Here is a 26,026-nt window from a genome sequence, read left to right as displayed (position 1 = left end):
GTGTCTTTCCCTGAAGCAGGAAAGTGAGACGTGTCGTTGCCCTGTGCCGTTCCGTCATTGCCGCCACGGCGCACAGCGGCGGTGACGGACGGGGACGATCAGCCAACTGAGCCAGCGATAAAGGCACAGCATATAGCTGTCGTCGTGTCGTGGCAACGCCTTCTTGTCATTCATTACATTACTCCTACCTCTTCCCACACGACGACGAAATGGAGCGCTTCACGCAGAACCCCGCCGAGCTGTTGAGGTGGGTCGGGTGTGCAGACTGCAGAGTAACGCTAACAGCACAGGCTCGTCAACATGTGCGTGTATCTCGGCTCGACGCGCGACCCCGCCCCGACGCCCGCCGTGTCGCCGCGCGTCGTGCACCACTCCTCGCCCGTACTGACGCCCCAGCGCCGTCGGCGGCTTCGTCATTGCCGGCGGTATCGGCTCGCTCATCCACCTGACGTTCAGCAGCATCATTATCGGGATCTACGAGCTGCTGTGAGTGTGTCGAGCACGAGCACGCCGGAGGCGTGCGAGGGCGGCGCGGGGGGTGGGGGCTGGTCGGCTCGGCTCTTGCTGTGTCGACGACACAGAGCACAGCAGCGCAGCGCCGTCGTGCCCCTCGTACCCTCTCGCCCCCTCGCCGCCGCACTCCTGCCCCCGGGGCTCCCAGCTCGCTCCGCTCGCTGACGCTGACACGCCCAGCTCCGGCGCCATCATCCTCGCGCTCGAGGTCGTCTCGCCCACCGAGCAGCAGAAAGCCCTGGTGCACTCTTACGCATCGTTCCTGCACTCGTTTATCGGCCGCGGCGTGTGTGAGTAGTAGCCGAGCCCGCAGGGCGAGGCCAGGCGGCGGTGGGAGGCGGGCGCAGCGCAACACGCGCATCCCGTGTGGCGTGCTCTCCATGTCTTCCCACCGCCGCCTCTCCCTCCCCACCCCCACCGCACACACTCGCTGACGCTCGTGTGTGCTCCAGTGTACATCCTCCTCGGCGTCCTCATGCTCAACAACTACCTCATCCTCCAGATCTGCGGCTCGGTCGTCGCGTTCGTCGGCGTCGTCTACGTCGCCCTCAACTTTGTCCACCTCTTCGAGGCTCCCAGTACCATGCAGGCCCCGAGCGGCTCGGACCCCGAGGCCCAGCCCGTCTGGCAGGCGCCGACCGAGTAAGCCAGCCGGAGGCAACACGACGGACACGACAACGACGACGACGCGTACTGCCCTCTTTGCCGCGACAAACTTTGCCCGTCACTCCCGGCCCGCCACTCGCCCTGCCAAGCCCTTTCCGCCCAACCCCCCCACGCCTCTCGTCTATAGATCATGTCAGACATTTCCGCGACAGCAGACAGACACTCTCCAACCCATCTTTCTAGACTAGCCGCCGCAAGGTTAAAAAGGCCCGCTCGATGCTACTACATGTGCCACTCGCAGCCATCGCAGCCGTCCCCATCTCCCTCTCGTCACTATCGGTATCACATGCAGGTATATGCGCGGTGCAGATCGCCACCGTCGCGCTTCTCCTTCGTTTCAACACGCGCGATTATCTAGTTCTAGAATTGGTATAGGGCAGCAGCAGTCACTGCCAGTTTGCGTGTTTAAGCATCGGCACCAGCCTCGGCCGGTGATGGCACGTCGACGGGCGGCGAGGGAATCGCCTCGAGGTCATCCTCGGCGTTGTCAGCCGCGGATGCCTCGGCAGCAGCAATGGCAGCAGCAATCGGGTCATTGTCGCTTGTCCTGGGCGAGAGGTCACGACGCTGGCCCTGCGAACGGCTTCATAGTCAGCACACCAGTCAGAAGCCACACTCACGGTTGCCGGGGCGGGTATCCACAACGGTCCTTGCCGTGGGCAATGCGCAGAGTAGCATAGTCGTCCTTGCCCTTGACACCAGCAATCGCCTTTTGGGCAGCGTCAATGGTGGTGAAGTTGACATACGCGGCATGCTTCTCCTTGAGGAAGTTGATGAGCTCGATTTCTAAATGTCAGCTAAAACCCTGCCACAGCCACTAGCTTACCTCCAAACTCGCTAAAGTCCACACGCAGCTTCTCCTGAGTGAACACTTCAAAGTCGGTGATCTGGCCAATGTACACATTGCGGCTGACGCCCTGCTGCACCTCCTGGAGAAGCTTGGGAGAGACAGGGGCCAGAGCCTTGCCCCAGCCGATGCGGAGGCGTCGGCCAGCAATGGTGACAGGGTTCTGCTCGCTATGCCTGAAGAAGGCGAGAGCGGCGGCAGGATCAACAAAGGTGACGAATGCACACTTCTTCTCGGGCAGAACCTTGATCGACTCGAGGACACCACCGCGAATGTTGTTGCACAGCTCCTCGACAGTCGTGTCGGCGCCAACGTTGCCTAGGTAGATGGAGCGGTTGCCAATCTGAGCGGGGTCCATGAACCCGTTCTGGCTGAAGCCGCCACTGCCGGTAGGGTACCCAGAGGCGTCAAACGAGGCCGAGCCATAGCCACCGTAGCCTGGAGCACCGTAGCCGTAAGCACCACCCATCTGTCCAGTGTGGGACTGGACAGCGGCGGTAGCCTGGGCGACAGCCTGGCGAACGGCAGCCTGCTGGGCACGGGGGACGTAGGCACAGCGGTCCTTGCCGTAGCTGACGCGCTTGGTCTTGAACGCCGCCTCGCGAGGGAGAGCACTGACAACCTTCATGGCGACCGAGATGCTGAGGAAGTGGACAAAGGCAATGTTCTTGTCGCGGACAATCTTGATCTGGTCAATGTCGCCAAAGCGTACCAAGTCGGCACGGAGGGTCTGTTCAGTGTCCTCGTCGGTCAGACCGCCAATGAACACATTACGGGTGGCCTGGTTGTACTGGACGGCAATGGCAACCGAGGTGGGGAGGTTGGATTCGCGTCCCCATCCAATGCGGAGCTCCTGGCCACGGAGCGCGAGCTTCTTGACGGCCGCATCGGCATAGAAGGCCGCGGCGGTGGCACCGTCAAGGAAGGAGATGAAGACACAGCTCTTGTCGGATAAGATCTTGACAGACTCAATGGGACCAAAGCGAACAAGGTTGAGGAGCTCGTCGGCAGAGGCGTCCTCTGGGATGTTGCCAATGTAGACGGTACGACCGGTGAGGTTGCCGGCGGCAGCGGCAGCGGCAGCAGCAGCCGCGGGGCCGTAGTTGCCAGTCATGCGGTTGGTAAAGGGGCCACCAAAGCCGGTCGCGGCCTTTGCGGGAATGTTAGCAATCAAACCCAGAGTGAGGATGATCGGCGCGAAGAACTACCCACCATCAAAGGGAATGTTGGCACGACGCCATAGCCGGGTACGACCGTCACGTACGAGCCGTTAGGCACACCGGTCGAGCCACCCTGGGGGACACCCGCGGCCTGGAGACCGTTACCGTTTGGCAAGAGGGGGGACATGGAGCCAGGGAAACCACCACCGACACCTGGCTGTCCGTACGGCGAGGTCGAGCCAGGAACTGAAAGGCCGTTGGCCAAATACTGGCGCGAGGCGTCTCCGTTGCTGAAATCTGGCGAGTGTCCGACGCTTCCCGGGTCGGGTGGCGCAAGACCGAGCGGCTCCCCTGCGAGATTGGGTGACTGGAACGACCTCTTGGCAAAGTTAGCTATTGTTCGTTGGGCGGCGCGGTAGGTGCGGGGGGCTCACCATTGAGTTGATGTCAATCTGGCCTAGAGCACCGGTCAGGGCGCCAACATAGTCTGCCGGGAATAGGTTGAGCGAGGAGCCCATCTGGCCAGGGTAACGTGGGTACTGGTCAAGGCGTCCTGCCTCGCCTGGGCGGTTAAGGGTGTACTCGGTCATTAGGGGCTATGCGTTTGTGGTAGTGAAGGAGTGTGTAGACGAGTTAACAGGGAGCAACTTTACGTCGGCTTGAAGACGGTGTGGCTCGAGGGAAGGCGGACTGAGGCAATGTAGCGACAGAACGACCGGGGGATTGTTGTTGGAACGCGCCACTGCCGGGTCGAAGGGGGAAAGCGTGGGTGGCAAAGAGCGAGCACGCGTGGAGCAAAGGGCAATGCGTCGAGGCGAGGACCAGAAGAGGAAATGGTTGAGCGAACGAAGATGGAGGCGCGGCCGGGGCGAAGCAAAGGCGAGGCAGAGGACGGCGGCCTGAAGGAAAGGGATGTGTCGTGGCGACGAGAAGATTGGCCAGATTGCCTTGGGTCTGTTCGACGAGGCGCGGCGTAGAGTCTGCAGGAAGGGTGCGAGAAGCGAAACGGCGGCGGTGTCGTTGATCAGCATGGTGGCGGCGCGTAAAGGTGCCACGATGAGGACGTGGAGACGAGAGACAACGGGAGCGAGCACGAGGCCGAGTAGCAAGGAGGGAGGCAACTGTCAGCTCGTTGAAGACGTGGGTGGGCGCGATGACACTCAGGCACATGCGCACACAGGCGCGCGGCATGTGTGGAGAGTGCGCTGAGGGGCGGCGCGCGCGTCAATGCTCACAAGGTTGTTGTAGAGATAGAAACAGCAGAACTGGTGATTGCGAAGGAAGCAAGGGGGTGAGATGGACAAGTGAAGAGAGATGGAACGTCGATCAGGGAAGGCGACGGCGAAACGAGGACGAAGAGGGGCAAGTGGACAGTGCGCGGTGCGTGAGCAAACGAGGGGCGGCGGCGGCGGGTGGTGGTGGGGTAGGGTGGTGGTGGTGGTACGTGATGGAGGCGACCAGAGGTGTAACGCACGCGGCGGCGGGGGGGGGAGGGGGCGGTGAGGGTTGGTCGGTATGGCCAGATCGAGATTGAGATTTGGTGCCAGGCCAACAAGCAGCAAGGAGCAAGGAGAGCAAGGACGCTTGTCAGTGCATGTCTCAGGACGCGTAAATGGGCAAGCAAGCAAGCCGCAACGAGGTGGTGGGCGTGCTAAACACGCTGATTGCCGTCGAACTAAGCTGCAGCGTGTCGCGGTGCCCATGTGCGCGCGCCGGGGTACACACTCACCTGGTTGTCGAGCTGTCGTCGTGTCGACAGAAGGACAAAGTGGGTGAAATGAACGTCGGGACGAGAGGGGGGACAAGTAACGGACGAGCCTTGCAATGAAGGGGCCTTGGAACGAGAGAATGAGAATGAGAATGGAGAGAAGGAGAGTGAGGACGAGGGCTTGTTGGCAAAAAGGAATGGAGGCTGAACCAAGGCTGCTGGAATGAATCAAGTGGTGTAGTGGTGGTGGTGGCCGTGGCCGTGGCCGTGTGGTGGCCGCCGCCTTGGTGGCAAGCGCACCTTGTGCATGCACCTGGCCTTACTGCGCCGCCGCCGCTGTTGCCGGCGCTGCTGCTACTACTGCTGCATGTAGCCAGGCATGCACCTGTACGCTCGCAGCGCTGGCTCGCATTCGTTCGTTCGCATAGGGCAAGCGTGGGTGTCTGTCCTGTCCTCTGGCTCTCCTGCCAACTCACGTCCTGGCCCTGAACGGGCAGCCCGGTCGGACGCGTCAGGGGTGCCCGACGAGCCACGCGAAGCCCGCAGCAGTCGCGACGTGCGTGTCGGCGCGGCGGGCTTACGACGGCTGGGCTGGGCTGGGCTGGCTGAGCCTGTCTCAAATGATGCATGCATTTATCCCGACGTGCGTTTCGTCGCGTATGTGCATACGCGCATGAATGACAATGTGCATAGACGCAGACTGGCCGTCAGTCGTTGTCGTCCCATCGTGGCGTTGCACCTGCACCCCCCACCCGCGTCCCTACGCGTCTCGCCGCCGAGCGATTTGGCCCAGGGTCAAACAAAATACCGCCATCGCGCAGAGTGTGACGCGACGGACGCACAGCCACTGCGGCGCGCGTATTTGCCTGGGCTGGGGTGGGCTGGGCACTGTGGCGCAACTTGCACTTTTGGACACTCACACACTTCCACACCGGGCAAGTGCAACTAGACGGCCACCCCCCCCCCCCACCCGGCCTTAGTTCACACATTGTCTTCCTCATTGGATTACAGTGCCTGAGGAGCCTGAAACTGAGCAAAGACGGCGACAGCGACGGCGGCCACAGCGACCACACCATACTACCACTATGCCACTTTTGAATACAAGTAACACACGGTATCAAGGGGCAAAAGGGGCAAAATTGTTCACTGCTGGCACTGCTGGCACTGCTGGACCGACCGACCCCGACCCGAAGCCACACGGCCAAGCCGCACTACTCACTCTCTCCGCTCTCTCCGCACAACTGGGCATTCCTTATACCCTCGCGGCAGCACATGTCGCCCCAGCCCAGTCGGGCTGCTGCATGCGGCCCGCTCACTCACCTCACCTCATCGATTGCCCACCCCAGTGCCACTCGGCCCCTCCGCGTTCCTCTTACGAGAGGAGACAAACGGACGAGGCACGCCCGGAGGATCTGCCCGCCATAACCTTGTAGCACTGCACACTGTGGCACCGATCACACGAGTACGGAAAGGCTGGTGAGAAGGACAAACCATGGCGCTCGCGGGATTAATGAATGCCACGCAAAAGTCGCGAGGCCGCCACGCGACGTGATGGACTGAATGCAGAACTGCAGAATGTGCAGATCGTGCAGAACACGAGAATAGCTGAACATTCTGAGCGCTCGGAGGCACTGAGCATGCTATGCTGGATATGCACGCTGGACAACGAACGCCAGTGGACACTGGACCAACAGAGTGGGCAGGCTGTGTGCAGCCAGCTGCGAGACTGAGCAGGCCGAACATTCTAAGAGCATGAGGTCCGAGCGTCAGAGCCTGCTGCTGAACCAACCACACCAGAGCCGCAGCAGCCCGAGACAGCACTCTTCACCGCCCGTCGCCAGCGCGCGCCAGCTTTGACTGAAACCAAGCTCAGTAGTTGCCTCGTGGCCACACGCGACGCTCCTGGCGACGCACATGAAACCCGGTGAGTGGATGGCACGAACGCTGAGACGAGAGCCCAAAACCCGACACCAGACGCACGCGATCGCCCTGCACATACGCCTGAGATGACCCAGCCGATCCCCACTCACCAACGTCACAGCAGAAGCCGAGGGCGTACACGCAGCGTGCCATGAGTAGTTGTCATGGACGAACAACGCCCACGCCCCAGTCAGTCGCCCCTTCCGAGACGCCCTCCGGCATGACCTGCCACGTTTGCCCCGTCGACCTCTACGTCCTGCAACAAAGTCTCCCTGTCAACCACACGCCCCCACTCACACACCTGCCCAACTCTCCAGTCCAATGTCGATAAGTATACATGCCAATGCAACCTCTACCCAAGCGCTATAGCATCATATGCTTAGACCGAGGCGAGAGGCTCAGGCTCGACAAACTCGCCGCCCTTGATGACCTTGGAGCCGGTGGCGGCGTCGGCAGCGTCACCGTGGGTCTCGAGGAGCTTGGAGAGGTCGATCTTGGGGGCCTTGACGATCTTGGCCTTGCGGATGTAGACGTTGTGGAGAGGGTAGATGCCCTTGGAGGCCTTCTCGATCTCACGGCCAATCGACTCGGGGACGAACTTCTGGACGAGCTCCTTGAGGTCCGAGCCCTCAGCCTCACGGCGGATGATCTCAACCATCTTGGCGCGGATCTCGCGGACCTGCGACGACTGAGCGTAGGTGGTCTTCTTGACCTGGTTGCGGTTGCGCTGGGTGAAGCCGATGGCGAAGAGGCGGAGGATGTAGCCGTCGGTGGTCTTGACGTCGACCGAGGCCTCAATGAGGGTCTGCCACTTGCGGACGAGCGAGCGGAGCTTGTCGGTGGTGAAGTCCATGCCGTTGAACGAGGTGAGGCAGGCCTTGCCCTAGAGACAATGTCAGTTTGCTGTGGCTGATGAAAAAATCTTTCGAAAAACGCACCGAAACGTCCTCGACCTTCAGCTTGATCTTGCGGAAGGACTGCTCCTGGTCGTTGTTGAGGTCAGCGAGCGAGAGCTCGATGACACGGCCCTTGAGCGAGTCGTTGGCATTGCGGAGACCCTGGGTGCGGTTGACGAGGGTCTTGCCGGCGTTGCGGTTCTCGAAGAAGGAGGGGGCCTTGATGTCGTACCAGTCTGTGTAGAGTGTGAGTGCGTGTTCCAATGATCGCTCATGCTCTCCCTCCTCGCGCCCTCCGTCGTCCTCCTCACTCGTCCTCCTCCCAGAATGACACTAACCCTTGCGGGTGAAGGGGTCAACGACCTTTTTCTTGATACCCTTCTTGCCCTTCGAGAGGCGCTTGTTCTTTCCAACCGCCATTTTCTAGAGGGTGAGAAGCGCGATGCGATGCCGGTGAGGTGTGTAGCAGAGTGTGTAAAGGGGGAGTAAAGGTCGAGGAAAGGGGGAGGGGGTAGGTTGCAGGCAAAAGTTTCGAGGCGAGGGGTGGTAGCGGGCAGGTAGCGAGCGAGGGAGAAAACGGTAACGGTAGAGGTCGAGGCAAGGCAAGGCGCAATGTTGTCAGCGCCAATGTTCTCTCAAGTGCTCCGCCAGTGTCGATACTGTGCTCGTCGTTACTCACAAGATGTTTGATGGATGAAGAAGAAGCACTGTCGTCGTCCAAGTTCACTAGCCAAGGACTGGCAGCGAGTGAGCAGGCGACCGACCGACTGCAGCAGGGAGGGCTACCAGCGAGGATTCACACCCCAGGCGAAAGTTTCTGAAATTTACTTCCGCTTTTCCCTTTGCTTCCACTTTCTTTGGATTTATAACTCCGCTCATAATCCCGTCAGCACTCGTGAGTACGTCAGTGTGGCATTTAACACGTGGGACTTCGCCCTGTCGCTTCGGCGAAATGTTCGCTCCCACATCCTTGATCCTTGACTTGACTGGCTGAGTGGGTGGTGGTAGGCCGCTGGCCGACCGTGGCGGAGCTAACTTGCTCCCACCCACTCAGTTCCCCCCCGCTCCGCTCGAACATGATGTGCATTGATCAAGCAGCATGAAATGGTGTCATCGTCGTCATCGTATGGAACATTGCTGTCGTCTCGGATCTACTGCCACCTCGCTATCACCGCCGACATCCTATACCCTCCTCCAATGCTATGCCCCCGCTCAGCCGCCATGATATGAAAGATCCAGCTAGGGGACTTAGGCCAGCAGAGTCACAACCTGCGCCTCGTCGAGCGAGTCGGTCGAGCTCACGACACGGCGGCCCGTCGACGGCTTGAAGCTCTTGGTCGAGTAACTTGGCACTGCCGTGTCTCTCTTGCCGCTGCCCTCGCTGTCGCTGTTGACCGTGGAGAGATCCGGCGAATTGGCCGAGCTCGTGGTGATCGAGTTGGAGAGAGAAGGGATGATGCCCTTCTGCTCATAGTCAGTGATCTTGGCCTCCAGGCGACGGCCGCATGGCGTGTGGCGGAGGTTGGGCATGAGGGGGACAATGATGGCGAGGAGCTGTCACGTCAGCGCTGGTTGCCCCAGAGCCATGGCCTGCTCACCTTGTCTCGCTGATCTGGGTCGGCCTCGGCGAGAGCAGTCTGGACCGGGAAGTTGCCGTACGAGTCGCGGAGCAGAGTGGCGATGCGGTTCTCGGCACCCTCGGCCTTGTCACCAATCATCTCAGCAATCAGGACGCGGCGGTCCTCGGCTCTAGAGAACTTGAGAGCCTTCTCCACGACGTTTGAGGCGAACTTGTGGCGACTGACTGGGACGGTGAGTGCGAGCTCCCCCAAATGCCACTCACGCTCAAACACACGCGTCTTGATCTCGTTGACAACCTTGTCACGGTCGTACTCGCGGCCGGGGGTGTTGGTGATGACACTTTGAACAACATAGTCTGACAGATTAGTTCACCACTGCGTTTGATGACTCACTTCCAAACTGGTCGACCATGAGCTTGGGTGAGCAGCTGTGCATCTCGTTGAGGAGAGGGCGGATCTTCTCGGGTGGGAGCACCTCGAACGCCTTCTGGAGCACGCGGCAGCCAAACGAGTGGGTTGACAGCTCATGGACGTGGCCGACGAAGGCGTCCGTGAGAGAGCTTGGGGGGTCGAGAGAGATGAGGCGCTGGATGACGTGGTTGGCGTTGGCGGACTTGACGCACTCAATGATGTGGCCATTGAGCTCGGCGATGAGCTTCTCGCGCTGGTCGACGAGGACGTGCTCGAGTGCCTTCTGCATGACCTAGGGCTGTTAGCACTCGCCAGACAGCCGACCCCACGCCACTCACCCGGCAGCCGTACATCTGCATTGACAACTGGAGGACATGGCCCTCCATCTTCTTGGCAAGAGCTGCCTTTTGGTTCTGGTCTCCGTGCTCGAAGAGCTTTTGAATCACATAGTTTCCGAAAACGTCCGTCATGAGCTGATAAGCATTGGGCATGATCTCTTCAAAGACCTTGGCACGCTCGTCGGCAGTGGCACTCTCAAGCTTGTTCTGGATAAAACGCGAGCCATGCTGGTCACCCGCAAACTCGCAGATGCTTCCGTAGATTTCCTGCCACGCGGTGTCAGTAACCGGCTCCCGCTGGCCACGCCAACGTACCGCCAGCTCGGCACGGTTTCCCTTGCGCTGTCTGAACTCTTCCAGACGCTGGCTGCGTGCTGCGCCAGTGTCCTCACTGTGGCGGCGAGACTGGCGAGGGGTGAAGGGGTAGTGTGAAGAAGGGGAGTAAGGGTAGGTGCCACCGAGGGTGTACTGAACGTTTGCCGCCGTCGCGTAACCAGAGGACAGGGGGTTCTGCATGGCAAACGTCGTGTGTGCCGCAAAGTCACCGAGGGCGTACTGGGTCTGCTGGTGCTGGCTGTTGCGCCTGGGCGAGCCGGAGGAAAGCGGGGACCCGAGGTTATTCCTGTGCCTCTTTGAATATCCGTCAGTATCAGCCACGCACGCGACCGCCACAAACAACCATCACTCACGTTGTTTTCACGTGCGGGGCTCTGGTGGGTCCAGTACGGAGCGCGGTCGTAAGCAAAGTAGCCATGCTGCACCTGGTTCTGCGCCACAACCTGCTGGTGGATCTGAGGCTGAAGTTGAGGCGGGCGGTAAATCGTCTGGTTGCGAGCCGAGGCCGCAGCCGCCACAATCTGCTGCTGGAAGGCGGTCATTCCCGGCTGACCCTGGTTGGCACTTGCGCGCGTGTCGGGGCTGTGGGTGGTGTAGTTGTCTGGGGGGGTAGGATAGGGGTCGTAGGCGACTCCACCGGGGGAGCCAAGGGACTGGATGGGGGTCGCCGTCAGGTCGGTGTAGGAGTAGGCCTGGTGGGCGCTAGCGGCAGCACCATACGTGGCAGGATCGACGCTCGCACTGGCGTAGTACAAGAATTGGCCTCCACCGTCATAGCCGGTAAAGGCAGGGCGCTGGGGCGTGTGCACATTGGCGTACGGCGGAGTAGGAGGGATGCCGCCGGGCTGGCGAATGCCGGCAGAATGCGCCTCGTCCACCGAGAGGGCCGAGAGGCGGCTCGAGAGGTCGGAACTGTTCTCCATGTCGGGGGGTGACCAAGATGATGGGGCGGCCGGCATGTTAAACTCGGGCGCGTGGCTTTTTACTGCGGTAGGAAGAGATGAGGGGTGGGGTTTAGGTGGAAACAAGTGGCGATGGATTTACAAGGCTTGTGGTGCGGTGATGTCGGCGATGAGTTGGATGATGAAGATGATGTGCGAGTCGGGGTGCGACAAGAACTTGGACAAATCGAGCAGCGCTTCAGAACTTGCAATGACAGATGGTCACAGTTTGGCCTGAGCGTGGGAGGTCAATACAGGGTACTCTGGCCTGTTCGACAGTGCAGGAGGGTGGGGGAGGGGTGGGCGGGGGGTTCTAGGGGTAGTAGTAGGAGCAAGGAAGAGAGGAATGGTTGGAATCAAGTGACAAGTTTTGGTGCAAATGTCAAGGTGACGAGGCGAAGAGAGAAACAGACGATGACAAGAGGGTCATGCGCAGGGTAGAGAGAGGGACAAGAGGGGGGTTGAGTGAGGATGGAAAGTGAAGAGAGAGGGGATGACAAGTGATGGGATGGAGCGTGTAAAGGGGTGCGGGGGAGCAGTGTGCAGTGTGTAGTGTGTGCAGCGTGCAGGCGTGCAAGCGTGTAGCGTGCAGTGTGAGCAGTGGGCTACAGTGGGCTGCAGAGAGTGCAGTGTGTGTGTGTCGCTGCGTGTCTGTGTGGGCGTGTGGATCTCGTGGCAAAGGGCAAGGTATGGGACGCTGTGCGCAGCCGTGCACACGAGGGGAGGGAGGGAGATGGAGGGGACGAGCGCGGCGCGACGAGGTGTCGTCGGTGTGCGGGGCGTTGCTCGCTCGCTCTCTCGTCTGATCCTCCTCGCCTTTGAGCTTCGCTCCAAATGGAATGATAATAGAGTTTGAGCGGCGGCGCGGCGCAGAGGGATGCAAGACGACGACAGGCGCGACGGGGCGCCCCAAGGGAGGGAGGGAAGGAGAGGGAGCGAGCAACACGTCGTGCGAGCGAACGAGAGAGCCAGCGCCGCCGTCAGAATGGCACTTGGTGGACCGTGCGCACACTTCCGCCCCGCCCCCTCATCCGTCGTGCCGCCGTCGTGCAGTCCACTCGCCCTCGCGAATAATGCCAGGCAAGGCAGCCTTCCTCGCTCGCTCGCTCGCCTTTTGAGGCTTCTATCGGCGGCGGGCGACTACGGTCCCGAAACGGGCGAGGCAGTCATAAAGTGGCATTGGCAAAGGACGGGGCTCTGCCCTCTGCACGCCTGGCGCTCGTCTGGCCGCGGCCCGTCACGAGGGCGCGCCGAGGCGTCGGTCGTCTTGCCCGGTCACACACACACACTCGCGGCAACACGCCCTCGTCGAAGATGGCAGCAGCAGTAGCGGCGGAACACCCGAGCCGTGCGCGCCGTCACTTTGTCCCCCCATGCGCCCTCCGGTGGTGCCCCCTTCGAGGCGCTTGCGGATCCTTCCTCGACGTGCCAAAGACGACGACGACGACGGAGGATAGAACGAACACGACGACGACGACTACCACGCCGCCGACGCCAAAGGAAAGAAGCAAGCCGCGCCAGGCCAGTCATGATCGTCGTCAAGCCTCGCCCACCGGCGCCCCCGTCACACGCGCGCGGATCTGAGTGGGCCGGTAGTGGGTGACTGTAGCACACCAGCGCACCGCCGAGCTCCGATCCCCCTGTAGCCCATTGCGCCCCACTCTACACCCCGACCAGCGCGACCAGATGACCACGACGTGCAAATCAATCGACTCACTCTCAAACTCTCCAAGCATGAGACTTGCTGTCCTCGCAACAAGTTGACTCGTGACGTAGATGCTTTGATGACGGCGATCCAACGGGGAAGCCGAGACGCGTAGTAGCTTGTAGGGCGCGGTGGTGGTGGTGCGTGTTACACTTGCGTCGAGCGTGTGCAGGGACTGAGAGGCGGCGGCAGCGGCGTTAGAAGGTGTGTGTCGTGTGTCGTGCGTGTCTTCACAGAGTTTGTGTCGGGGCCTCGGGCGCGCGCGTGAGGAAAGGTCGCGAGTGGAGGTGGTATGATGAGCGCGTCGCGCTCGGCGTGGAGAATGAAGAAGCAGCAGCAAGCAGTTAGTGCACTCTGCATCCATCGTGTTGACCGACCGCCAGCCCCACCAGCCAGCCAGCCAGGTTTGGCGCCCGCCCGCCCGCTCGCACCCCGGCCCATGAGGCATGAGGAGGCCGAGCACGGATCAGTTTCACATGGGTTAATGGGCTGCGTGAACAAGGGACACGAGACGACAGTGGCGAGTCACAGTCACTGACGGCGGCGGCGGCGGTGGAAGGGGCGCTGGCTGCTGTTGCTGTCGCCCCTGGTGTGGGGGTGCCGGGCAGGCAGCAGGCAGCGTATAGCGGACGGGCAGGCCGAGTGCTGCAGATCGGCGCAGCGAAACGCAGAGGGAGGGCGAGGGCTGCGCCGCCTCCGCCGCGGCGCCACCAGTTGGCCCCGCAACGCTGCACCACCTCGTCGGCGACTTAACACACCTTCCCCGAGCCCGCCAGCTTGACGCGACGCGACTGATCTTGCTCTTCCCGCCATCGACAAGCTCGTCGTCAACAGCACCAAGCGGCTTGCGCCGTGTCCACGCCGCTGCCGCCACCATTGCTCCGAAGGCTGGTCGTCGCGCGCAGAGAGGGCGAACGAGGCTGACGCCAGAGATCAGTGCGCTAGGGCTCGCCCGCCATAAGCTGCCACCCGCCTCGTCGCGCAACTGCCAGAGACCTGCTCGGCACAGACCGCTGCTCGTTTTCGCCCATTCGCTGTGCGCTTGCGCGCTGTGGGTCTGTGGACGAGGCGGTGAAGGTTGGATTTGCGAGTAGTAGAGGAGTAAAAAAGGAGCGCACAAGGCAGAGTAGCCGGTGGCTGCCGGTCGACCAAAGATCACAACGACTGTTTCAGGCACAAACGCCACAAGATTGCCTCCAACATTCCAACCAGCCATCCTAGTGAGACATTGTCCACAATCTATTGTCACCAACCCTCCGTACCCTCCTCCACTACGCCCATCTTTAAACGCTCATCTCTTGTATAGCTTCTCATGAATACAACATCCTGATACCTCGACGGATGTGGCGTCGCACAGCTCATCTAGCAGGCTTCTAAGCGCCGTAGATGGCGAGCTCCTTCATCTCTCCAAGCACACCCTCAACCTGCGCATCCAGCTGGCCGTTGGCGTAGTCGTCGCGAATGTTGTCGTTGAAGTACCTCTGGACACCTGACAGCTTCTCGTAGCCCTCCTCGGCGAAACGCAGCTGGCAGCGGACCATGGCCTCGAACGATGGCTCCAGGTAGGCTGTGGGGGTTAGTTGGGGGCTGCCTCCGTGTGCACGGCGTCAAGACTTACGGATACGGAGCTCGACGAGTTGGGGAAGCTCCTCGATCAGCTGGTTGTTGAGTAACTCGTAGATTTCGCGCGCCTCGTCGTGCTCCTGCTGCGCCTGTACGGGTGTCAGTCAAGGCACCGCGGCCACATGCGCTTAGCCTCACCTTGGGCAGCTTTGTCGTGTCGTCGGCGGGCTTCTCGACGAGCTTTCGGACCTTTGCCCGCGTTGAGTCGTAGTCGATCAGCTGCGGGCGTCAGCGGGTGACTCGTATGTGGGCTAGTTACCCACCTTGTGGTTGCGCTTGTCAATCGCAGAGTTGACATTGCTGAAGTAGCTGTTGAGCTTGCCGACTGGCTCGAGGACAGTGGCGCGAAGAGGACCATCCTGGTTGCCGTTAGATAACCGTCCCGCTCGCCACCGCAGAGCTCACCAAGTCACGGTTGACAACATTGTCGAGCTCGTCGACCGACGCCTTGTAGGCGTGACCAGCCATCGCTCCCTGCGCATGTCAGTTCCGCCCGGCACACACATTCCATAAACCCAACTCACTTCACTCGACTTGTCGGCGGTGTAGAAGAGCGAGATGGTCTCGGCGATACGACCTTGCGACGAGGCCATGGCTGTGCGCCGACGTCAGCGCCGCGTCGCGCAGATCACCTAGCAAGCCACTCACTGCGAATGGCATCAAGGTACGTCTTTGCGTCCTTTTGCAGGCTGGTGCACTCCTTCTCCATTCTGAGCGGGATGTCAGCCGACTGACTTGATCGAGCTCGACGGCTGCTGCGCAGCGCGCCTACGTGGGCGGGCGGCTTGGCGCCCCGACACCGTGCAACTCACGTCCGGTACTTGGACTCCTGCTCCTGGAAGTCGTGGTCGACAGTCTTCTCGACCTGTCCAGTCTTCTGCATGAGCTGCGTGCCCGCACGGGACGCAGCCTTCTTGAATCTGTTGGACAAATGTTAGTCGGCGTCCCGCCCCACTCGAGCCAAGCCGATGGCAACACGCACCCTCCCCTGAGAGCGTCAGTTTGTGAACGACTCTTGGTTAGCAGCTCGTACGCACCAAGACATGGTTATCGAATTCTATCCCGCCTGGCTGTGTCGAGGTAGGTCGAGGTTGTTGGATTAGATCGATGCGAGTTGTGAGAGTGGAGACGTCGAGTGGTGACCGAAAGCAACGCATCATCGACGTATCCACCGGGTCATTGCTGGGCTGGGCACAGCCTCCCTGACGGAATCAAATATCCTAATTGCCCATCAAAGTCCAATGAAATGCTCTGGGTTTTGATTAGAACCCGACTTGTTTCCATTGGATTTCGGCGACTCCACACAAAAGACGAGGAAGGTTCAAGCTCGTCGATCCTCGACTCAACCACTTCACAACACATACTCTCTCTCAGCGCACTGCTTCAGTGCCAATACTACTACCACAATGTCAAGGCATCGCTTCGTGCGTAACCTCGACCTCGACGGTATGTCCCGCAGCTTGCGCAAGGTTGCCAGACAAACAGACTTATGCTCATCCCCTCAGCTGAACTGGCCGATGACAACCCGGACGATGACTACTACGACGAGGACGGCTACGAGGGAGAAGGAGGCCAGAGCGGCGGCGGTGGCGACTACGATGACGAGGAAGATGATATGTCTCCAGAGGAGCAGGGTGGGTCACATCAATCTCCCAATGACCCGTACTCATTGTTCCAGCCCAGATGATCTCGGCGCTGCCCATCGTCCGTGCCCGCTTGAAGGAGGCCAAGGTGCCAGTGACCGACGCCGAGATTCAGGACTCTCTTTGGCACTACTGGTTCGACATTGACAAGACTGTCAGCTGGCTGACGAAGGAGTGGGAGAAGAAAGGTGAGTGCTTGTCTCCATTCCCCATCACACCCCTACCCTTCCTTGAGCGAGCGCGCAACACAACCTCGTATGCGGAAACATGAGCACCTCGGTGGCGAGAAGACCGGCTGAGCGACAACCCAGGCGAACCTGGACCGCCAGCTGAACTTCAACCTACACCTGAACAGCAACCTCGCCCTCGACCACGGCGGCGGCGTGCAGGAGCAGCCCCCGCCGCGGCTGCACCCGCCAAGCCGGCTGCCCCTGCGGCCCCCTCGCCACCGCTCACGGCCCTTCAACGCCTTTCGCTGGCTCGTAAGCAGGCGGCAGGATCTGCCGCTTCCTCTGCACCACCTCCGCGACCTTCCTCGACCGCACCCCCATCAGGATCAAACACGCCACCTCTCCAGCCTGACGCGTCTGGGAAGCCCCTATCCAAGTTGGCCCTCCTGGCGCAGAAGCGCCGCGAGGCCGCTTCAAAGGGGGCCTCGACAGAACAGCCTCCATCGGCGACCGCCACATCTCCTCCCGAGCCCTCTCCATCGCCTGCACCTCCACCCGGTCTCGCCTCACCCACACCTGTGAAGCCATTGTCCAAGCTTGCCCAGAAGATGGCCGCGGCGCGAGCCGCGCGAGCGGATTCTGCCTCTGCAGAGCAGTCGTTGTCGCAGTCGGCGCCGTCCTCCTCCATGCCCACGCCCGCCATCAATGTGCCAGGACCTCAAGCGGAGCCAGAAGACGAGCTGTGGTCGTTCGCCCCGTCTACTTCAGCGCCTGCTCCAGCATCGGTCTTCTTCAGCATCCTCACGACCCACGCTCCGGACGCTGTGCCACCAAAACAGCCGTCATTGGCCAACATGCACATTGCGGTCCGCGGCGACCCTTCCGTGGCAGAGCGTCGCGTCCGCGAGGCTTTCAGTCCAGGTGTGGAGAGTCCGGATGACATTGTCCTCCGCATGCGCGATGGCCGAGCTGGAACCGGCGCTGCAGCGACACCAGCAGATCCAAAGTCGGCCAAGGTTGAGGTTGTCCGAGCTGCCAAGACTGCTCCGGCTCTTGAGCCAGTTAGCGAAGTAGCAGCCAAGGCTGCGGAGGTCGAGTCCACCGTCAAGGCTTCTTCAGGTCGCTCCCGAGGCAAGGCTACGGATTCGACAAAGGCGAAGCGTCCAGATGCGTCGACCAAGGGCAGCGTGGCTGCAGGCAAGGAGGCCCCTGCCAAACTGCCTCCGTCCTCCGCCAATGCATCGAAGTCTGCATCAAAGCCTACATCAAAGCCTGCATCAAGGCCACCTCCTGCGGCCACGGCTGCTGGCAGCCAGAACGCGACTGGAGACAAGTCGAGTGGGGATGGAAAGAAGAAGCCGACGGCCAAGCCCTCGGATCCGAAAAGTAACAAATCGAAGCCGACGAAGGGCGGTCAACCCTCCAAACCTTTGGCAGGACAGTAGCGATAACCTCGAGTCAAGATGTCATCAGATGTCTCGTGGGCCTAAAAGCCAAGACCTGATGCGCGCTCGCTCTCCTTTCTCTCCCTATCACCTCACTCTATACATAGGCCTGTTGACGGCTGCTAACTCTCATCAGTTGCTGCCAAGAAGAAGGCGGCGGCATCCAAGACAGCAACACCCAAGACAGGCACACCAACGCCCGGCAGTAAGGCCAGCAGCAAACCAAGTTCCAAAACGGGCTCCGCAGCGTCTACACCGCGCAGGGGTGGCGCGTCAACACCCATCTCGGTCGCCCAGCAGGACCTCCAGGGCCTGCACTTGACTGAGCAGGTCGATGAGGCCGAGCTTCAGCGCGAGCGGGAAAAGTACCGCGAGCGTCCAGTTCCGTCCATGAAGCAGGAGGAGCTCATCGCCAAGGTCAAGGCTGATGAGGAGGCATCTGGGAAGAAGAACATCAGTTTGGTTGTTGTTGGTGAGTCTGATTGCTTGGGTATCAGGGGCGCATCTGACAAAACCGTAGGCCATGTTGACGCCGGTAAATCCACGCTGATGGGCCGACTGCTGTATGACCTCGGAGAGCTGTCAGAGAAGGACAAGGTTGCCAATGAGCGGGGAAGCTCGCGTGTTGGCAAGTCTAGCTTTGCGTTTGCCTGGGGACTTGATGCGCTTGGAGATGAGCGTGCCCGGTAGGTGGACATTGGAGCGTGCTACGCCACGGAGTCTGACCTTCTTCAGTGGCGTCACCATTGACATTGCCACCACACACTTCCAAACGCCTCACCGTAACGTGACCCTGCTCGACGCTCCTGGTCACCGCGACTTCATCCCTGCCATGATCTCCGGTGCAGCCCAGGCTGACGTGGCGCTGATGGTTGTGGACGCCTCCCCGGGAGAGTTCGAGGCTGGCTTCGACAGAGGTGGCCAGACACGTGAGCACGCGTGGCTTGTCCGCTCGCTTGGTGTGAAGGAGATTATCATTGGCATCAACAAGATGGACATGGTCGACTGGTCGCAGGACCGGTACGACGACATTGTCGACGCTCTCAAGCCCTTCCTCACGTCTGCAGGCTTTGCCTCGGCCAAGACGGTCTTCCTTCCCCTGGCGGCCATGGAGGGCATCAATGTGGCCGAGCACAATGTGCCCACTGCAGGCTCGTGGTACAAGGGCCCTGCTCTCGTCGACGCTCTCGACAAGGTGGCGGTGCCGGAGCGTCCTTACTCTGCGCCGCTGCGAATCCCCTTGTCCAACGTGTTCAAGGGCCAGACGGCTGTCGCTTCTGGTGTGGCTGTACAGGGACGACTTGCTAGTGGTGTTGTGCAGGTCGGTGACAATGTGCGGGCTGTCCCCGGCGATGTTGTTGCCAGCATCCGAAGTAAGTCGGCCGGTTGCTGTGAAGGTACATACACGCTGACGCCCCTGCAGCTATCGAGGTCGACGAGGACACGGCGCCGTACGCCGTTGCGGGCCAGAACGTCACACTATACCTTGCTGGGGTCGACCCCAATCAGCTGTCTATCGGCACCGTGCTGTGCCCGCTCAACTACCCTGCACCCCTCGTGTCCAAGTTTGTGGCGCAGATCCTGGTCTTCGACCTGCAGAGCCCAATCATTGTTGGCACATCTGTCGAGTTGTTCCACCACTCGATCAACGTCCCTGCAACGATCAGCAAGCTGCTGGCGATTTCTGAGAAGGGCCAGGTGATCAAGAAGAACCCGCGTGTGCTGCAAAAGGGTGTGACGGCTACTGTGGAGATCACACTCCGACCTGCGACTGGTAGCTCGCGGCAGGCGGTCATGCCGCTGGAGACGGCCGCTGAGAACAAGGAGATGGGCCGTGTCCTCATCCGTCGTGGGGGTGAGACCATTGCCGCTGGAATGGTTACCGAGTTGCTGTAGGCATAACAATGTGCATGATGCATGAGCATGGTTAGGTTGGCTGGCGCCACAGAAGGCCAAACTGGAAAATGGTACTGCCGCCACGTGGTGGAGCCACGGAGATGGCACCAACTCCACCCCTGTCCGACTGCTCCGTTGACTTCCCCGCAGAGTCCGACTTTTTGTTGCTCGTCGTTGCCGTTGTTCGAGATTTCGGTGCAAACGACGACCAGTCACACTACCTCCATTGACCGTCGCCAAACATGCCGATTCGAAGCGTAGTCAAGCGCCATCCGTTCAACAAGAAACAGGCGCTCCCGCGCATGGTGCGTGACGAGTTGTGCGGCGTGCATGGCAGCCCAGCGCGGCTGGCTGCTCCTGCCACCGCTCGATATCTTCATCTCTGTCAAAAGCCAAACACTGACGTTTCCCGCAGGCGTGGTCGCCCGAGAACCTGTTCAATGTGTGGCTGCGCACATCGCCCGAATCGTATCTCCACAGGGAGACCGAGTTCAACACGACACAGAAGACTCTGTTCCAGCAGCGATGGCTTGCCAAGCGCCTGACCAAGGGCTACCACGGTGACCACATCATGGAGAAGAAGTTCAAGCGGTGGTTCCTGCCCGAGTCGATCCCGACCATCCGACACAACTCGGGCGGCGAGGCGGCCAAGTCGGTGGCGGCCAAGAACGACATGGCCAAGTGGGTCGAGGGCAAGGCGCGCGCCGGCGGGCGCACCGACGCCGAGAAGAAGGCGGCCGCGCTGGCCAAGGACGCCATCTCGCCCGTCGGCACGCTCATGTACGGCGAGGTCGAGCGCCGTATCGACGTGGTCATCTTCCGCGCGTGTCTCGCCCAGAGCGTGTGGCAGGCGCGCTCGTACGTCACCCACGGACACGTCAAGCTCAACGGCAAGCCCGTCACCAACGCCAACACGCTGCTCGAGCCCGGAGACCTCTTCACCATCAACCCCGAGGTCGTGCCCTTCATCCAGCGGCCAAAAGCTGCCGAGGTCGAGGCCGCTGAGCAGGTCGAGGAGGCGGAGGAGGCCGAGGCTGTTGAGGAGGCTGAGGCTGAGGTCGCTGCCGAGAAGAAGGAGGGCGAGGCCGCCGAGGCCGGCGCCGAGGTCGCCGCCGAGAAGGAGGGCGAGGTCGAGGACGCCGAGTCTGCTGAAGCCGAGGCTGAGGTCGAGGCTGCCGAGCCCGAAGCGCACGTCAGCAAGCCCAAGCCCAAGCCCAAAAGCTACACGCCACCCAACGTGACCGAGGACGTCGTCGGCGGGACGTACTTCAAGCTGCCCGACTATGCGCAGCCGTCCATCTTTGTCCCGGCCTACATCCTGCCGTCGTTCCTGACCTGCTCGGGCGTGTACGTGCGCCACCCGACCGCGCGCCCGGCCTACTCTGAGATCCCGTCGCCGTACGACGCGTCGGGCCCCCTCATGTCCATGTCGTGGGAGTGGTACTCGCGCGTCGCGCCCAAGATGACCCCCAGGCGTAGGGCGCGTCTGATGGACCCCCAGCGCTCGCAGGACCGCAAGTAGGCGGTGGGGCGGGGCATTGGAAGGTAGCATAGCATAGGATTGCATGGCATGATTCATGACTCAGAGCCGAGGGAGCCGCCAAAGGCGGCGACGGCCGAGGCGAGTGTAGGAGGGAGGGGCGACATGAGCAAGAGCGACCGACACCTGAGCACACTACACATGGACAGTACTCCGCGTCACACCATCAGAACACCACCCCTGCCTCCCCCCACCGGCCGGTGACAAATGCATCAGTGTACAAGGTGGTACAGACTTTTTGATTTACTTGGACTCCTCCTCGAGAGGGGGGAGCTCCTCGACGAGGCCCTCCTTGACGAGGAGCTTCTCGAGCTCGCCCGACTGGTGCACTGGGGGGTCAGAACATGTCATCGGGGTCGTACCTACTCGAGATCATAATGTCGCAGCCGCCGACAAACTCGCCCTTGACGTACACCTGGGGGATGGTGGGCCACTCGCTGGGGCGTGGGTGAGCGCTGTGCCGAATATCCCCAGCGCCTGAACCCACCTGTACTCCTTGATGCCCTCACGGAGCTCCTGGTCCGCAAGGCAGTTGAACGAGACGATCTTCTCGCGGGGAACGCCCTGGAAAGGAAAGCAAGTCAGCGCGGCCACTCGCCGCCGACGCCAGTAAGCTAGCTAGCTCACCTGCACCTCGAGGATCTGGACGACGGCGCGCGAGAAGCCGCACTGCGGCTGCTCGGGCGTGCCCTTCATGAACACGACCAAGGGGTTCTCAGTGACGGCCTGGGCGTGTCAGCTGCTACCTCTGCAGCCACTACTGCAACCCACCCCGTCGATGAGCTTCCGTGCCTCGTCCGAGAGGAGGCGGCGCTGCGCGAGCATGCCCGAGGCGCGGGCGACCTGGGGCCGGGGGAGGGCGCGCTGGGTGTCAGATGCGTCCAGCGGGGGGAGCTTACGAGCGTGCGGAGACCGGCGCGGGCAAACATTGTTGATATTAGTGAGATGGAGTGGTTGCTGCTTGAAATGTCGGCGGCGGTTGATGACTACCGCTTGGATTGTGACTGGCGGCGTAAGCGGAAAGCCCAAGTTGGTTCCGACTGGCGCCGCAAAGGGCGGTCGGTCGGTCAGCCCTCGGTGGTGGTCGCGTGGCAATCTTCAGCCGGCCGTCGCGACAGTGGAGGCAAGCAAGCCATAGACACCGACGCGACAATAACATTCGACCATGCACTCTCATGCGCTTGGCTAGAGCACTACTGCCCGCAGCTCGACCTCTTGTGCGTGCATCGACCGCTTCTGCTCCTGGCCTCTCGCTACGCGCCTGCACCCAGCCAGCTTTGTTGCGGCACCACCGCGCCCTCTCGACACCGAGCCGCTCGACGACCATGGCCAAGCCGACGTACCGCTACATCTCGGCGGATGTGGGTTGGCCCGCGACAGGCATGAGCTTCCCTTCTCACTGACACCCCACAGGACCTAGCAGCCCTCCTCAAGTCGGAGCCCGAGGGCGCGTTCAAGTCGTGGGCCGTGATCGACGTACGCGATAGCGACTTTGCGGTAGGCCGCCAGCACGAACGAGCTCAGCTGACGCCCAGGGCGGGAACATTGTCGGCGCGGCAAACTACCCCAGCGAGGTCTTCCTCGCCGAGGTGGACGCGCTGGTCCGGCGCGCTGAGAACGGTGGGTGCTGGTTGGGGGTGAAGCTGACGGCGGTAGTGCCTGTTATCGTGTTCCGTGGGTACTGACTGACGACTGGGCTGCGTCATGCTGACGACGCGACAGACTGCGCGCTGTCGCAAGTCCGGTAAGTAGAACCCACAGATCCGCAGCTGACGCACAGCGGACCCAAGGCTGCACGAGTATGTCTACCACGCGGCCGATCTAACAACCCCAGCGATACGCCGAGGCGCGCGAAACGCAGCTCAAGGACGCCGCGCCGGCGCAGGAGATCCTCGTCCTCCGCCAGGGCTTTGAGGGGTTCCAGTCGCGATACCGCGTGCGTCGTAGGCAGGGGGTGGCACGCACCGCTGACACTGGCAGGACGACAAGGCGCTCGTGGAGAAGTTTAACAAGTTTTACCATGACTAGAGGGTGTAGATGCGATCGCGCGGTGGTAGTGTGATGGACTGGCGGGGCTGCCGCCTGGGCAGGGACTGGGATGGCGGCCATGTGCATCGCGAGCGGGTGTGAGACGAGTGGTCATGAGGCTTTGAGCACAAAGGGCACGATGGAGATCCACAGCCACTTTCGTCACCAGAGACGGTTCGCGCGCTGCCGTCTCGGCATCCACCCGCCCGAGACTGAGGCGCCTTGCATGCCGGCGGGACTGAGCGGGGGCTCACTGTATCGTGACAGCGCGAGGCCCTTGGTACAGACAGGTCTCGCTTCTCGTCGCGCAGCTGCCCTAGCTGGGCCATGAGGTCGCACGGCCCACAGCACTCCGAGCACCACTCCTGCCTCCACCGGCCCGACGTGTGTGTCTCTCTCTCTACACGCGACGAGCCTCCGCTGCCCTCGCAGCTCAAGGCATCGCCACGGCTATCTGCGCGCCTCCACCACTGCGCGCCCCCAACCTCCACCTACCGTAGATGCCGAAGCATGCGAGCGGACGCGAGCTCCGCACGCACGACGACACGACCTGCGCGGTGCTGCGGGTTGCTAGTAGATTGCACCAGAGCCCAGTCGGCCCGCGAAAGCGAATAGCCCGCCTATTGCCGCGCACTTCCAGGCAGCCAGGGCAGCCAAGTGGGGTTGGTGGGGGCCAGCCGCACGGGCCAATAACGGCCCGCAAACCTCCACCACCTCCACCGGTATCCGACCGAGCAAGCACGCGGCGGCGCGATGGCGAGCTTGGTTGCTCGCGCTGGCTCGCTGGATATAAAGCGCGCGTGCTGCGTCATCATCGCGCTGCTTGTTGCTCTGTACCCCACCACTGCATAACTAAAATGTCCCTCGGTCGCATTCTCAAGCTGTAAGTGAAGCAGGAAAAAAAGTGGCACGTGGCGGAACTACAAGGCAGCGGCACTTGCCCGCGTCGCCTCGCTGCCTTCCGTCCATCGACGGCTCGCGCTCGGCCTCCCGAGCACAGCGACGGCTCGCGCGAGAACTTGAGGGCCGTGCACTGTGCATGGAAGCCAAACCGAATTCCCAACCCCCACGCCAAATGTGGCACTGTGGCACAACTCACACCACAGCAACAACGGCCTTCCGTTCCCCCAGATCGGCTTCGGCACCTGGCAGGCCAAGCCCGGAGAGGTCGAGCGCGCCGTCACGGAGGCTCTCAAGGCTGGGTACAGGCATGTCGATGCTGCACTTATCTACGGCAAGTATATTAACTCTGAAAGGTCGCGAGAGCTCGCTGACGGTCTCAGGCAACCAGAACGAGGTCGCCCAGGGCATCAAGGACTCTGGCGTGCCCCGCGAGGAGATCACGCTCGTGTCCAAGCTGTGGAACAACTCGCACCGCCCGCAGGACGTCGAGGCCGACCTCGACACGTCGCTCAAGCAGCTCGGCACGTCGTACCTCGACTTGTGGCTCATCCACTGGCCTGTGCCCTTCGTGACGGGCAAGGGCCTCGCGCCCGCCTCGAACGGCAAGGCTGAGATCGACTGGAACGGTCCCTCCATCTCGGACACGTGGAAGGAGGTCGTCCGCATCTACCAGGAGACGAACAAGGTCAAGGCTATTGGTGTTTCCAACTTTACCGTCGCGAACCTCCAGCAGATCATCAAGGACACTGGTGTCGTCCCCGCCGTCAACCAGATGTGAGTGGGGTGTGGCCGTGTGGCCGTGTGGCTGTCACTGTGTGGCTGCCGCTGTGTGGCCGCCCGCAACGTAGTTCTTGTCTCTAACGCCACCCCCAGTGAGGCCCACCCCCAGCTCATCCAGCCCGAGCTCTTCAAGTTCTGCAAGGACAACAACATTGTTATCACGGCCTACTCGCCCCTCGGCAACAACATCACCGGCAAGGCCCGCGTGATTGACGCTCCTGCCATCAAGGAGATTGCCGCCCGTCTCGGCAAGGAGCCTGCCCAGGTCCTCATCGCCTGGGGTGCCAAGAACGGCTTTGCCGTCATCCCCAAGTCGGTGACGCCTTCGCGCATTGCTGTGAGTGGTGGTTTGGGCTGTAGCGCCGTCGCGGAGATAACTGACGGACCGCCCACCAGTCCAACTTTGAGACCTTTGACCTTACCGACGCCGACTTTGAGGAGATCAACACGTGGGGCAAGGCCAACCGCGTCCGCTCCAACATCCCCCTCCAGTACCCCAACAACTGGGAGATCAACGTGTTCGACGAGGAGGTTGAGAAGGGCCTCAAGCCCACCTGGTAATCCAGTCCCCTGGTTGCCTGGTAGAGAGAAGCTTATAGACTCCATGTATGGCGCCATGCGTGGTGAAGTTGCGTATACATTCCGCTGTCCTGCTGCGGCCCTGCGGCGGGCCTGATCGCTCTCAGAGTACGACACGGTGGTGACGCGGCAGCAGCTATATCGGTCGTGTGAAACGCGCAGCGGTCATTGTGACGAGTGTATGGCCTAGTCGAGCTAGTGGATCGCACCGGCCCTTGTACCTCATGTACTTGTACTAGCCCCCTCGCCAAGCAAAGTCATGGATATTGCTTGGACTGATGTCGAGTGACAACGGCGGCAGCGGCATGCCGCGGCATGTACTTTTGCTTTGCACTCGAAACGAAAGCACACACGGTTTGCCCCAGCGCCGGCGCCGACGCCCCCACTAGTTAATGATA

At 61.4% G+C, this 26,026-nt stretch overlaps 9 protein-coding genes across 10 annotated transcripts; 5 read left to right on the top strand and 4 right to left on the bottom strand.

Moving 5' to 3' along the window:
• Positions 1–209: 209 nt before the first annotated feature.
• LOC62_03G004878 (uncharacterized protein) lies at positions 210–1,159 on the top strand (the record flags this gene model as incomplete). Its single annotated transcript, XM_062771396.1, has 4 exons — positions 210–247; positions 397–486; positions 694–803; positions 966–1,159. The coding sequence occupies 4 exons, from the start codon at positions 210–212 to the stop codon at positions 1,157–1,159; spliced, it is 432 nt and encodes a 143-aa protein (XP_062627380.1).
• Positions 1,160–7,131: 5,972 nt separating this feature from the next.
• RPS1 (40S ribosomal protein S1) lies at positions 7,132–8,415 on the bottom strand. The gene is made up of 4 exons (XM_062771395.1): positions 8,390–8,415; positions 8,049–8,133; positions 7,753–7,946; positions 7,132–7,697 (listed from the first exon to the last, which is right to left on the bottom strand). The coding sequence occupies exons 2-4, from the start codon at positions 8,128–8,130 to the stop codon at positions 7,194–7,196; spliced, it is 780 nt and encodes a 259-aa protein (XP_062627379.1). The 5' UTR covers positions 8,131–8,133; positions 8,390–8,415; the 3' UTR covers positions 7,132–7,193.
• Positions 8,416–8,958: 543 nt separating this feature from the next.
• Positions 8,959–11,298, bottom strand: pum2 (Pumilio 2; the record flags this gene model as incomplete). Its single annotated transcript, XM_062771394.1, has 7 exons — positions 8,959–9,264; positions 9,309–9,514; positions 9,554–9,646; positions 9,684–9,993; positions 10,040–10,306; positions 10,355–10,669; positions 10,729–11,298. 7 exons carry the CDS (start codon positions 11,296–11,298, stop codon positions 8,959–8,961), a joined length of 2,067 nt encoding a protein of 688 aa, XP_062627378.1.
• A 3,000-nt stretch (positions 11,299–14,298) lies between these two features.
• Positions 14,299–15,774, bottom strand: hob3. Its single transcript, XM_062771393.1, has 9 exons — positions 15,676–15,774; positions 15,457–15,564; positions 15,293–15,354; positions 15,169–15,239; positions 15,050–15,118; positions 14,908–15,003; positions 14,783–14,863; positions 14,640–14,733; positions 14,299–14,588 (listed from the first exon to the last, which is right to left on the bottom strand). The coding sequence occupies exons 1-9, from the start codon at positions 15,687–15,689 to the stop codon at positions 14,395–14,397; spliced, it is 789 nt and encodes a 262-aa protein (XP_062627377.1). The 5' UTR covers positions 15,690–15,774; the 3' UTR covers positions 14,299–14,394.
• A 224-nt stretch (positions 15,775–15,998) lies between these two features.
• Positions 15,999–19,824, top strand: HBS1L (the record flags this gene model as incomplete). Of its 2 annotated transcripts, XM_062771391.1 has the most annotated exons (7): positions 15,999–16,090; positions 16,150–16,278; positions 16,323–16,475; positions 16,599–18,374; positions 18,423–18,588; positions 18,638–19,275; positions 19,326–19,824. In XM_062771391.1, the coding sequence occupies 4 exons, from the start codon at positions 16,051–16,053 to the stop codon at positions 17,900–17,902; spliced, it is 1,626 nt and encodes a 541-aa protein (XP_062627376.1). In that variant the 3' UTR covers positions 17,903–18,374; positions 18,423–18,588; positions 18,638–19,275; positions 19,326–19,824. The 2 variants fall into 2 exon arrangements, with proteins under 2 accessions (XP_062627376.1, XP_062627375.1); XM_062771392.1 differs by lacking the exons at positions 15,999–16,090; positions 16,150–16,278; positions 16,323–16,475 and having other exon boundaries at positions 17,931–17,937; positions 18,039–18,374.
• Positions 19,825–19,983: 159 nt separating this feature from the next.
• nam9 (37S ribosomal protein S4-like, mitochondrial) lies at positions 19,984–21,538 on the top strand. Its single transcript, XM_062771390.1, has 2 exons — positions 19,984–20,103; positions 20,214–21,538. Exons 1-2 carry the CDS (start codon positions 20,041–20,043, stop codon positions 21,318–21,320), a joined length of 1,170 nt encoding a protein of 389 aa, XP_062627374.1. The 5' UTR covers positions 19,984–20,040; the 3' UTR covers positions 21,321–21,538.
• Positions 21,535–22,377, bottom strand: grx5 (Monothiol glutaredoxin-5). Its single transcript, XM_062771389.1, has 6 exons — positions 22,238–22,377; positions 22,110–22,202; positions 21,966–22,064; positions 21,826–21,902; positions 21,705–21,775; positions 21,535–21,667 (listed from the first exon to the last, which is right to left on the bottom strand). Exons 1-6 carry the CDS (start codon positions 22,265–22,267, stop codon positions 21,582–21,584), a joined length of 456 nt encoding a protein of 151 aa, XP_062627373.1. The 5' UTR covers positions 22,268–22,377; the 3' UTR covers positions 21,535–21,581.
• Positions 22,378–22,485: 108 nt separating this feature from the next.
• ibp1 (Dual specificity phosphatase ibp1) lies at positions 22,486–23,370 on the top strand. The gene is made up of 8 exons (XM_062771388.1): positions 22,486–22,699; positions 22,752–22,835; positions 22,874–22,958; positions 22,995–23,012; positions 23,061–23,082; positions 23,119–23,137; positions 23,173–23,274; positions 23,319–23,370. The coding sequence occupies exons 1-8, from the start codon at positions 22,514–22,516 to the stop codon at positions 23,364–23,366; spliced, it is 564 nt and encodes a 187-aa protein (XP_062627372.1). The 5' UTR covers positions 22,486–22,513; the 3' UTR covers positions 23,367–23,370.
• An 832-nt stretch (positions 23,371–24,202) lies between these two features.
• Positions 24,203–25,689, top strand: ARI_0 (Aldehyde reductase 1). Its single transcript, XM_062771387.1, has 5 exons — positions 24,203–24,249; positions 24,473–24,604; positions 24,633–25,043; positions 25,143–25,386; positions 25,446–25,689. The coding sequence occupies exons 1-5, from the start codon at positions 24,224–24,226 to the stop codon at positions 25,608–25,610; spliced, it is 978 nt and encodes a 325-aa protein (XP_062627371.1). The 5' UTR covers positions 24,203–24,223; the 3' UTR covers positions 25,611–25,689.
• The last annotated feature ends 337 nt before the right edge of the window (positions 25,690–26,026 follow it).

The sequence above is a fragment of the Vanrija pseudolonga genome, chromosome 3, assembly GCF_020906515.1.
Source record: "Vanrija pseudolonga chromosome 3, complete sequence".
In the NCBI taxonomy this organism is placed as follows: domain Eukaryota; kingdom Fungi; phylum Basidiomycota; class Tremellomycetes; order Trichosporonales; family Trichosporonaceae; genus Vanrija; species Vanrija pseudolonga.
The sequence above is the reverse complement of the archived record's forward strand: the minus strand, read 5'-3'. Positions and strand labels throughout refer to the sequence as shown.